The sequence below is a fragment of the Crocuta crocuta genome, unplaced genomic scaffold (genome assembly GCF_008692635.1).
Source record: "Crocuta crocuta isolate KB4526 unplaced genomic scaffold, BGI_CrCroc_1.0 scaffold101, whole genome shotgun sequence".
Lineage (NCBI taxonomy): Eukaryota > Metazoa > Chordata > Mammalia > Carnivora > Hyaenidae > Crocuta > Crocuta crocuta.
In genome coordinates, this window is record NW_027527956.1 from 9118219 (window position 1) to 9131084 (window position 12866).

The window sequence follows — 12866 nt, forward strand, 5'->3', positions numbered from 1 at the left end:
TTTCTGACCATAGTGGCCATCCACTGTGCGGAAGGCTCCTTTCCTCCTACTCTGTACAGACATGGAACTTTGGCCATTCCAGATGGTTCCATTCCAGCTTCTGTGCAGGTCTCAGAGGCGGCAGCAGTGAAGCCACAGGCTTTGCAGCAGGAGGCAGCAGCGGTCTGGGGTGATGACAAACATCCGCCATTGGTTTCAGTCCACGGGAAGGGAGGCGAGCGCCGAAATGAAGCCGTGTTGAAGCATAGCTTCGGTGATGCTTCACACAAACCAAGGAGCCTCAGTAACTCACCAACACTGTTTCATTAGCTCTAATGACGCCTTTTCCAGATCAGCAACTGAGAAGCAAGATAACCTCCATTCTGTACGAGGCAGAACTTCAGGGGCCACAGTGAGAACTGACACCCCAGTCTGAAACAAGGGTCAGAAAACAGGCAACTAGTGCCTTCTTCACCCTGAAGCCACCTCTGTAGTGAAGGCCACCACCTCCGGCAGCCCGGAGAGCCTGCGCCCTCCCCACTCGGCTGATGAGACCCTCCTTCCCTGCAGCCTGTGGACAGGGGGCTCCTGGGTGGGGAAGACCCCTGACTAGTCCTCTGAGTTGGCAAAGGCACAAGCACGGCCCCAGAAGACAAGCCATCTCCAGCACGGGGAGGAGAGAGGCTAAGCCAGGAGATAAACCTGGAGGAGGTGTCTGGGCTTGATCTCCGGACTTCCTCTCGTCATCTGCGCTGGGATCTGGTGCCTCCAAGTGCCCGGCCGACACTCAGAATCTGACACAGGGCTGAGCTCGTCTTCATCAGGCCATCTTCTCCTTCCAGATCCTGCTCTGGACTCAAGGAGACTGTTCTTCCTGGTGTATTATGAGGAAATTGTAGGGGCACCTGGGGGGCTCAGTTGTTTAAGTGTCTGACTTCAGCTCAAGTCATGATCTTACGGTTTGTGAGTTCAAACCCCGCATCAGACTCTGTGCTGACAGCTCAGAGCCTGGAGCCTGCTTCCAATTCTGTGTCTCCCTCTCTCCCTGCCCCTCCCCTGCTTTCGCTCTGGCTCTCTCTCTCTCAAAAATAAACAAACATTAAAAAATTAGAAAAAAAAGGAAAAGAAAATCGTATAGTCTATGATGAACTGGAAGATGATGAACTGCTTTAGGTGAGCAGCCTGGATATTTGACAGTAATTTACCTCAACTAGTAAAAGTCTAGTGAGTGCTGATTCACTTTGCTGGTATGAGTAATTAATCCCCTTGTGCACACAGGTGGCTAAGCCACTGGGTCTCTACTTACAAATCCATTTTGAACAACCAGTTATGTCCTCAGAAGGTCTTTTAACTTTTAACACATTAGGAAGAAGGGATTTAAAAACTAACATTAATGAAAGTAAATTAACTTTGTCTTTCCTATCTCCCTAAACTTGGGGCCAAAGTTACCTGAATGTCATGCCATCCTGAAGCAAAATCACTCCAGGCACATAACCAAAGACCTGGGTCACAGTGGGGCACTCACACGCACGCACAGGCAGCCTCCAACCCTTGGTGGCTGCTGAGTCACATCTGTAACTGAGCCCTCACAAGCATTTCACCCCCAGTCCCTAAAATCTACTTCATGGTCAGTGTCTTCTCATCTTTTCTGGTCTTCAGAACCAACGTAAAAAACTGAGGAATCAGGGGTACCTGGGGGCTCAGTCACTTAAACATCTGACTTCGGCTCAGGTCATGATCTCCTGGTTTGTGGGTTCGAGCCCCACGTCGGGCTCTGTGTTGACAGCTCAGTGCCTCGAGCTGCTTCAGATTCTGTGTCTCCCTCTCTCTATGATCCTCCCCTGCTCACACTCTTTCTCTCTCTCTCTCTCTCTCAGAAATAAATAAAACATTAAATTTTTTTAAATTGAGGAATCCAATCAAGAGTTATTCTCTAACCCTAAAGGAGCTAGAAAAGGAGCAGCACATAAAGCCTAAGCAGCAGGAGGGGAATAAGGATGAGCAGAAATAAATGATATTGGAACAAAACAAACAGACAAACAAAAACCCAGGAGAACAGACCAATGAAACTGAGCTGTTGGTTCTTTGAAAGAATTAACAAAATCGATAAACGCCTGGCCAAACTTATCAAAAAGAAAAGAGAGAGGACTCACATAGATAAAATCATGAATGACAGAAGAGAGATCACAGAAATACAAACAATTACAAGAATATACTATGAAAAATTATGTGTCAACAAATTCGGCAATCTGGAAGAAATGGACAAATTCCTAGAAACATATAAACTACCAGAACTGAAAACAGGAAGAAACAGAAAATTTGAATAGGTCTCTAACCAGCAAAGAAACTGAACCATTTATCAAAACTCTCCCAACAAATGGGACTCCTGGGCCGGATGGGAAATTCTACCAAACATTTAAAGAAGAGTTAATACCTATTCTTCTCAAACTGTTCCAAAGAATAGAAACAGAAGGAAAGCTTCCAAACTCATTCTATGAGGCCAGCATTACCTTGATTCCAAAACCAGACAATTACCCCACTCAAAAGGAGAATTACAGGCCAAACCCCCAATGAACATGGATGCAAAAATTCTCACCAAGATATGAGCAAATCGAATTGAACAGTACATTCAAATAATTATTCTCCATGATTAATTGGGATTTATTCCTGGGCTCCAGGGCTGGTTCACTTTAGCAAACCAATCAATGTGATATACCCATTAATACAAGAAAGGATAAAAGCCATATGATCCTGTCAATAGATGCAGAAAAAGCATCTGACAAAATATGGCATTCTTTCTTGATAAAAACTCTCAACAAAGTAGGGATAGATGGAACATACCTCAACATCATAAAGATCATATCTGAAAGATCGACAGCTAATAACACCATCAATGGGAAAAAACTAAGAGGCTTCCCCCACGGTCAGGAATGAGAGAAGGATGTCCACTCTTACCAATACTGCTTAACACAGTACTGGAAGGCTTGGCTTCAGCAATCAGACAACAAACAGAAATAAAAGGCATCCATATTGGTAAGGAAGAAGTTAATTTTTCACTATTTGCAGATCACATGATACTGTAGGTAGAATACCTGAAAGACACCACCAAAAAATTGCTGGACCTAATACATGAATTGAGCAAAGTTGCAGGATATAAAAGCAACCTGCAAAAATCTTGCATTTCTATACACTAATAATGAAGCAGCAGGAAAAGATATTATGGCATTGATCCTATTTGCAACTGCACCAAAACCAGTAAGATACCGAGGAATAAATAAACCTAACTAAAGAGGTAAAAGATCTATACTCTTAAAACTATAGAACACTTATAAGAGAAATTGAAGACGACACAAAGACATGGAAAATCATTCTGTGCTCATGGATTGGAAGAACAGACTGTTAAAATGTCAATACCACCCAAAGCAATATATACATTTAATGCCGTCCCTATTAAAATAGCACCAGCATTGTTTTGCAGAGCTAGAACAAACAACCTTAAAATTTTCTGGAACCACCAAAGACCTTAAATAGCCAAAGCAATCTTGAAAAAGAAAAACAAAACTGGAGGCATCATGATCCTGGAATTCAAGCTATATTACAGGCTGTAGTCATGAAGACAGTATGGTACTGGCATAAGAACAAACACATAGATCAATGGAACAGAATAGAAAACCCGGAAATGGACCCACAACTATATGGTCAACTAATTTTTGACAAAGCAAGAAAGAATATCCATGGAAAAAAGACGGTCTCTTCAACAAATGGTGCCGGGAAAACTGGACAGTAATGTGCAGAAGAATGAAGCTGGACCACTTTCTTACACCAGACACAGAAGTAAATTCAAAATGGATAAAAGACCTAAATGTGGGACAGGAAATCATCAAAATCCTAGAGGAAAACACAGGCAGAAACCTCTTTGACCTCTGCCAGAGCAGAAGCCAGGGAAACCAAAGCAAAACTGAACTATTGGGACCTTATCATGATAAGAAACTTCTGCACAGGAGTTTGTTTGTTTGTTTGATCTCCATGAAGGGACATTAACAAAACTAAAAGGCAGCCTAAGAATGGGAGAAGATATTTGCAGATGACAAGTCTGAAAAGGGTTAGTATCCAAAACCTGTAAAACCTTATCGTACTCAACACCCAAAAGGCAAATGACCCACTCAAGAAATGGGCAGAAGACACGAATAGACACTTTTCCAAAGAAGACATCCAGATGACACATGAAAAGATGTTCAACGTCACTCATCATCGGGGAAATACAAATCAAAACCACACTGAGACACCACCTCACACCAACAGAGTGGCTAAAATCAACAACACAAGGAACAACAGGTGTTGGTGGGGATGTGGAGAAAGGGGAAGCCTCTTGCTCTGCTGGCAGGAATGCAAACTGGTGCAGCCACTCTGGAGAACAGCATGGAGCTTCCTCAAGAAACTAAAAATAGGACTACCCTATGATCCTGCAATTGCACTACCAGGTATTTACCCAAAGGGTACAAAAATACAGATTTGAAGGGGTATATGCACCCCAAGGTTTACCGCAGTATTATCAACAATAGTCAAACTATGAGAGCCCAAATGTCCATTGACCGATGAATGGATATGAAGATGTGGTGTGTATACACGTGAACCCATGCGCACACACATGCACACACAATAGAATACTACTCAGCCATAAAAAGAATGAAATCTTGCTATTTACAATGGTGTGGATGGAGTTAGAATGTATTATACTACGTGAAATAAGTCAATCAGAGAAAGACCAATACCATATGATTTCTCTCATACGTGGAATTTAAGAAACAAAACAGATGAACATATGGGAAGGGAGGAAACAAGAGAAGAGAAACAAATCAAAAAAGACTCTTAATGATAGAGAACAAATTGAGGGTTGATGGAGGGAGGGCTAGATGCTGGATGGACACTGAGGAGGCACTTGTTGTGATGAGCACTGGGTATTGTATGTAAGTGACGAATCAGTAAAATCTACTCCTGAAACCAATATTACACTGTATATTAGCTAACTTGAATTTAAATAATAAAAAAGCCAAGTTCTTCTCATGGGGTCCCCCATGGATGTAGGGCGGTCCCCACAGCTCTAAACACCAGTGAGAGCTCAACGTGGAACCGTTCTGTCTGCAGGGCAAACTCCCTTCCACCCAGAGCGAAACTTAAGAGCAGTGAAGCCTGGTTCTTAAATTTCACTCCGGAGCGGAAGGAACTTTGTCCTGCAGACAGAACACATGTGGTGGGTGTGAGGACCATGCATGCTGGGGGCCCAAAGACCAGCTTTGGTGAGGGGTGCAGCTCATTCTCAGGGAGGTCCTGGGGCACCACAGCCCTGCCGAACCTGCTCCAGGGGACACAGGAGGGGGAGGCGGGCGGCGGCAGCTGGAGCTGACACACCAGGCGTGTTTCTGAGAGGTCTGACGGGAGAGGACACTGGGTTACAGGAGAGATGAAGGGAACTGCCCAGGGCTGCATGGCCAGCGAGCTGAGAACCTGGGGCTCCCTCTCCCTGTGGTCCCCTTGAAGGACGATGGCTAACCCAGGAAGTGGAGGACAGGGGTGACCCCCAGGGAGCGAGACAGAGAGACCTAGAGCTGATCTCCACAAGTCAGAAGTCAGTCCTTCCCACTTTACAGGGTTCCTGCAACTGCCAAGGCTTTGCTGCAGAGCACAGACGCTGCTTCGTCCTGCGTCCCCGATCTAGACTGCGGAGCCGCTGGGAAGTGGCTGTGAGTGCTCCCATGGCTCCAGGGGCCCAGTTATTACCGGCACAGCGAGGGGGCACCAGGAATGGAGCTGGTCGCGCCCAGGCCGCTGGGGCCACCTCTGAGACCCAGAAGTGATGGTCTGTGCATCCTCCATTCCAACCAGGGCAGCCAAAGAACACGGGCCCGCGGTCTGCACACGGCACTCCCAGTGGTGACCGGCAACCAGGAGCAGGTCTCGCCTCAGCAGGCCCACCCAACCTTGCCAGGGGCCAAAGCGGCTCGGGTCGTGTCCCCTCTCCTCTCCCTTCCCTCCCTTCCCCTCACCTTCTCGAGGAGAAGTGGCCTCTGTTTTTCACCCTTCACACTGAAGTCTTGTTTGTGGTGCAAGAGAAAGGATATGGAAAAACATAAAACGAGAACCCCTCCCAATTTCCAACAATATCGCAGAACTGACTTCCCACAGCTTCCCACCAGCCTGTGTCAGAAGCAGGTGGCATCCAGGCCGGCCGCTCCCCGCTGGGGTGGCCAGGGCACGACGGGCGGTGGGTATTTCAGGAAAGCCAGCCTGCCCACCCTACGGTCGAGCCTGGTGGGGCCGCCTGGGGAGCCCGGGCTGTGTGCAATGGCTGCAGCTGCCCGCCCCCAGCCCACAGAGCGGTTTCAGATGCCCAGCAGAGGGTGTAGGGAGACCGCGCCCACCGAGTCAGGGGCCGCCTGTGGCCCTCACTGGCTCAACCTGAGTCTCTACTTGAAGCCTCCCAGGGTTACCTCCAGGAGAGGCAGGACCGTCCACGTGTCTGCCCGCCCAGCCCCAGCCCTGCAGCCGCGCTGTAGCTTCAGCCTGTATTTACGGGACATCGTGGCCGGTACCGGAGAGGGCAACTGTAATCGCAACAGCCGAAAATAACCGCTGGCGGGACAGCCTGTACTTAGAGCAGACCTCCCTCAGTGGTTCTCGTGCCGGCATTAACAGCCCAGGCTTGGCTGGCACGCTGGACCGACCACCCTCCTTCCTTTCTAAGGGGACGGCAGAGGCCCCAGACACGCCATTCCCAACTCCACCACAGGCCCAGTCCCGCAGGACTTCCGAAGAAGAGCGCCACTGGGCAGGCGGCTCTGCCCCTCTGGGCCCTCCGAGAAGACCCCCAACCTCCGCCGTCTTCTGCTCCTGCGGTAACATCTCCCGTGCAAACACCAGCGAGAGCCGCGGCACACACGTGTGGCACGTTCCACGTCATGCTCGGGGTACAGCCCCCGCCCCTAGCCCTTCCTGGAGAGACAGATTCATGGGAGTCCTCTCTCACCTCCATCTTTCTTCTGACGGGAAGGGGTGAAGCAGCAAGAACTCAACTAGAGTTAAATAGCTGGATAGAGGCTGCAAGCCAAACGCAACGCTGCTTCAGGGAGATGTTTTAAGCAGCTGGACTGAGACATCACATGGTATGTGATTTACATACCAGGGTTCACTGCTGAGTGTGTGCAAATCAAGTTTCTGGTGTGTTCACAGAGCCATGCAGCTGAGTCCAGAACATTTCATCACCCAGAAGAAACCCCAAACCCAGAGCCATTCTCCACCCCCTGCCATGTTGTGATTTTGCTAGCCTCTTTAGTTTATTTATCTGTAGTCAATTTATGCAAATATAAGCAAATATGAACAGAGGCTCTCATCCTCTCCTTCTGTCACAGAGGGCAGTGTTGCAAACACACTGCTCTGGGCCCTGCGTTTTCCACTTATATGTGCGTCTTGAAGACCCTGGAACACGTCATCTTCCTGGCATTTCTAAGCGGCCCAGTGCGGCGACAACCGTCTGGGCCAGGAAAGTCCTGGCTGGGGTCACGCCTGGTGGGCAGATGGGACCACAGTGCACGCTGGCCTACCATCCAGATGTCGTCCGAAGGAATCTGCCCTCCCAGGCCACTTCCTGACGTTCCCCCTCAGGCAAACGGAGGCTCTAAGCTGTGCGCCAGGCAGTATGTGTGCCCAGGGCTGCTCGTTTCACAGCTGCAGCCATGGCACAGGCTGGGCCCTGGCAGCTCGCTGGGGCTCAAGTTTGTCCTTTGTGAAAGAGACAGCTCAGCCCCACCTTATGGGCTGGCGGCGTGGTGGGAGGGGGGAACGGTGCTGTGAGGTCTGTGGGCGAGGAAGCCCGGATGTGTCCGTGAGCCCCCGCCCCGCAGCCCCTGGAGCCTCACTGGCCCCTGCGGCCCACACAACAGCAGCACTGCCCACGTGCAGGACACAGGGCTCACGAGTGGCCCTCTGTGACACAGACCCAGAAACTGCCTGATCCCCTGTGACATGCATACCATGTCTGCAGCCCATCACTGCCCCCCTCCCCTGCCCCAAACACACACACCCGTCCTAGGAATGCTCGGCAGTCACTGGCCAGGCCTGGCAAAGCATCTGCAGAACAATCCTGGCAGCAGAGGGCACGGGAGCATTAACTGGGTCTGCAGCACCAAGGGGATGAAGATTTAAAAGCAACAAAGGGTAAAGAGGACATATTTAACTTCAGAAGGACCTGGCAATCAGCAGGAGCCCCAGCAACGCCTCCTGTGGAATCGGCCGCTCCGTAAGACCTGTCGTGTGGCTGGACAGCCCCTTAGAGTTGCAGCAACATCAAGTCCCTATGGTCCCGATGCAGCAGGAGGCTCTGTTAGCGTTTGCTACCCTACGTGCCGGCACAGTTGGCAACGGTGCTGGGGGGCGTGCTCTGAAAACTCTTCGCGGGAGACACAGTCCAGGTTGGGAAGACTTGCTCCACGCGGGGGTTCACTTCCTCATGCTGACAAACTCGTCTCCCAAACCCTGAATCCTCAAGTTGGTCAAAGGTCTCTGACTCCACCCACTGGTGACCCTGAACATTGAAAATGTGTGCTTTATGCTTTCAGGGTTAAGCACACAAAGAGCCTCTCTCTGTGCAATCACTGAGGGAAGCCGGGAAATCCTGGCTGGCGCTCAGGTCAAAGGAGAGAGGGCAGTCTGCAGGAGACACAGGACCCACAAAGCGCCCCGTGCCAGGCCAGGTGCTCCCGCAGGCAAACCGCACCGGTGAGCGCTCTCTCGGGGCCTCCACTGAGGTCTCATGGGAGTGGGCAGGGTCCCCCCGAGAGGCCTCAACCAAACGTCCACCGTATCTGAAGCCCAGGGCGGGCCACGGCTGAGGGGGACTGCTCTGAGGGCCGGCTGCCGGGCACACTGCAGGGACCGCTGTGCCGGGGCAGCAGGAGGGAGGCAGCAGGGAGCACGGCGCTTGGGTCTGGACAAACAGCGCCACGGCCTCAAACCTCACCGTTTTCCCGCTCTTAACGTCCGTCAGCAGAGCCTCCGGGCTTATCAGCCACAGGGAGGGAGGAAGCTGTGCAGATGGGCTGTCACGACACCCCCCACCTGTGCCTGGGACACAGAATGAGAAACGTCCAGGGGAAGCACGTCTGCAGCTCTTTGTTGCTGGACTGACAGAGAAGCCCCAGGGCCATCAGGGGTCTCCTGTCCCAGCACATAAAGGCATATAAAGGCAGCACAGAGGCTGCCATCGTCCCAACCTGGCCTCCCTACAGGTCAGACGGTCCCCAGCAAGAGGGTGACTGACTCTTCTGAGTCTCTGCTCATGCCCTGGTATGTCCAGAGGATCCGGAAGGTGCTTCCTCCTGGGGATAATTTAACTTGAGATTCACAACATGCACAGCCGTCCCTGCCAGCTCCGGGTCCTGGTGTGGTCACTGCGTGGAAACCAGGTCCCAGCAGCCAGAGGGAGGAGGGTTGGCCAGACACAGCCCCCAGGGAAGGCCTGGTTCTCTGCAGGGATGTGGTGACTCCACCAGCCAGTGACAATGTGTTTTTGGGAAAAGTATAATTCCTTACCCTTTGATTCGAAATTTCTTTTTTTTTTTTTTAATGTTTTATTTATTTCCAGGAGAGAGAGAGAGAGAGAGAGATCGTGAGCAGGGGAGGGTCAGAGAGAGAGGGAGACACAGACTCTGAAACAGGCTCCAGGCTCTGAGCTGGCCGTCAGCACAGAGCCCGACGCGGGGCTCGAACCCACGAACCGTGAGATCATGACCTAAGCGAAAGTCGGACGCTTAACCGACTAAGCCACCCAGGCGCCCCTGATTTGAAATTTCTAACAAGGTGACAGACGTATACCAGATATACACAGATATGTTCTAGGAAAGTATCCGAACAGAGCTTGACCTGAACTCACCAAACACATATGGTTTTAATGGGTACAATTTCAGAGTGGAGGATGTAAAAGTTCAGGAGATGGGTGGTGACCTCACAACAGTGGGAATGTACTTGACTCTACTGAGCTGTACACTTAAAATTGTTAAAATGATAAATTTTCTGTCATGGATGTTTTTCCACATAAAAAAATTAGCCATTATCAGTGGTTAATGCGCACTGTAGTGACACTCCCCTGCACAGTCTCCCAGCCCAGCAGGAGGCAGGGGTGGGGCTGGCAGGCCAGGGGCCACATCCTGCACCTGAGCTCTCCAGTCCAGCCGTCAGCCTCATCCCAATTCTGTCTGCACGTGTTGGCTGCCACGACACGGCTGGGGAGGAGCCCTGGGGTGCCAGGGATGTGCCGTGGCTGGTGGCCTCTGTGCTGAATCATTTTCCCACAGGACAGGGTGGAAAATAGAGATACCGGCAAAAACAGGAAGACAAACCACTGTGCAGGAGGAAATCCAAATCTTGCTTATGCTTCTGGAAGAGAAAAGTTCACAGTGGAAATTTTTATATCTCTGGACGCCAAGCTAGTGCAGGTAAATCATTTGTGTTCTCCCCAGCACGCCATCCAGTGGGGTCACACAGACACAGGGAAGGGGGTCAGACTGGCATAATGGTGCTGGAAGTTCAGGGAAGTACTGGAGAAAGAAAAGTAAAAAAGGAACAAGCGAGTAGGCAAACATCTCCAGAGCTGTGAGGCCAAGGGCCTGGGATGGAGGGCACCACAGTGATTCCATACAGGGCTCTGGAAACCATGTTTCTAAAACAGGGCATCCCCTTTCCTGTCCAGCTGCCGGGGTGGGACGACTCCCTTCTGTTCTGCTGAGGCTGGACCCCAGCTGCAACGTGGGACTTCGAGAGCCCACCTGGATTTCCGCTGGCTCCTGGCCTCCTACACCTGCCCTCTGGAACAAGAAAACCTTTTAAACAGACGTGGCTACACAGAGCGGGGGGAGCCTGTCCCGGGGTATCCTTGCCTCTCAGGGCCCTCCAGGGCCGACCGTAACTACAGCCTCCCTTAAGTAACTTCATTCCTTCCTAAGATACTCCTCCAGATGGAATGGCACTCAATGGATTCAAAGTGACTAATGACAGGAACATAACTAGTGCCCCCGGTTGGTTACCCTAAGACCACAACTTAGGTGCAGACTAGCGGGCTAGCCTGTGGCTAAGAGGAAAGACCTCACTGTGTTCAGATCCTGGTGCCTTTTCCTAGCAAAGATGCTTTGAATGCAAAATGCCTAAGAGAGCACAATTTAGAATTAATACCATCAACTACTCCTTACCTACACAAGATGTTTTAGCCAGCCACATGCTAAAAACCATCTCAACTTGAGGCCATCTGAGAACAGATTCCCCAGGAGACGTGCAGCTGGCACATCACTCTGGGTGTTTTCCCTACATGTCTTCTGTCTGCTGGTCCTGTGGGGTCTCTTAGCCGACGGCGTCCCTGCCAGGGGTTTCCTACTGGAGTCCCAGCTCACAGGTGCACACCCACCATTTGCAGGCAAGGGAACAATCACCAGACCTGACTTTTAGAAGGTACCAGATGCTAGATGGTCCCTCTAAAATCTCCATGTTGACACCTGTGTCTGACCATCCCCAGCAAAGGCCAGAAAGCTCAAACCTAACCCCTTGCTTACCAAAGGAGGGGTGGCATTTCTCATCCTGCCAGCCTTTGGCAATGTTTGCTAAAACAGCACCATCCGCTCTAGACAGCTAGGTCCCGACTGAACCCAGGTACCGACTGTGGGAGGCGCTTCCAAAGATGAACAGGCAGGGCCCTGCCTCCCAGAGCACGTGGTCCAGGACATGCAGGAAAGCATGGTTGCTGCCAGGCTTTGAGAAGGCGGCTCGGCGGGTTTCTCACAAACCCAGCCCCTGTAGTGGCACTTCTGTCAGGTCCCACAGAAACCCTGCGAACCCTTCCCATGGCTTTCCGTCACCCAACTCCACCTGCACGCACCCTCTCTGGGGCTCTGTTACACACCCGCACGTGTCCCCAGGGCGCACCTCACTCAAATGGCAGGAACGGTATCCAAGTGCTTGCCACAGTGCTTGCGGAAGGCATGGGATCTAGTGGCTCCAGGAAGGAATGGCCAGGCTGCAGGCCTGTGTGGTCAGGTGGGCACCAGGGCTCTGCCTCCTATGGGAAATGCCTGACTGCCCAGCTGTGAGCAGCTTCCAAACAGTCAGGCACTCGCAGGAGGTTCAGGCTGTAGGGTGCGGGGCTGACCAGGCAGACCATCCAAAGAGCCAAAGAATCCCTTTCTTCTAAGAATAGGTGAAGGCACACAGCCCTAACCCACCCTGGAAACAGAAACACAGAAACAGTTACGTTATCTGAGGAGTGTGCTGCTTTTTGTTTAAAAAGATTAGTTTCAAAGAGAAATCCTGCTAACACAGGCAGCCTGACAACCAATCACGTGGCTCAGGACTGTCAGCTTCAAGGCTGAAAGAAAGCCCCACGCTGGGCTTCCATGCTTGGCCTTATTTCCCATCAAACTGGAGTACTTGACCTCGTCCTCTTTGAGAACTGGCTGAACAAACACGTTACTCATCATGTGACAGCCGCTCTGACCTGACAGAAACAGAACAGTGAGACGGTCATCCCCAGCCAAACAGGACCCTGGCCTCCGCAGACACTTGGGCAGGCACCGTGCGCCCATGTGAAAACCACGGCCTCCCCTCTAAACTTCAGCCCCAGGGGTCTGCAGCTCTCACCCAGCAAGGCCGAGCTGACAGGCGCTCCCTAAACTCAGGACATAAAATATCAACTGTTGAGAGCAGGATAAGAGGCCCATGAAGTAGCAGCTGAGGTCCCTGACTTGCAGGGTTCAAAGCTGGCTGCTGTCCTAACAGGAGAGCAGCCCACAGCCCACTCCTGGGAGGCCCTCATCGGCCTTCACTGTGGCATTCGGGAGGGTACATTCAGA

At 51.2% G+C, this 12866-nt stretch overlaps 1 protein-coding gene across 1 annotated transcript in view; it reads right to left on the reverse strand.

Moving 5' to 3' along the window:
- The window catches only part of PARD6G (par-6 family cell polarity regulator gamma), an 86972-nt gene that overhangs the window by 33690 nt on the left and 40416 nt on the right, over positions 1–12866 (reverse strand). Inside the window, exon 4 of the mRNA XM_077752717.1 lies at positions 6843–6867. Coding sequence (XP_077608843.1) covers positions 6843–6867 — 25 coding nt within the window. The remainder of the gene's footprint in view (positions 1–6842; positions 6868–12866) is intronic.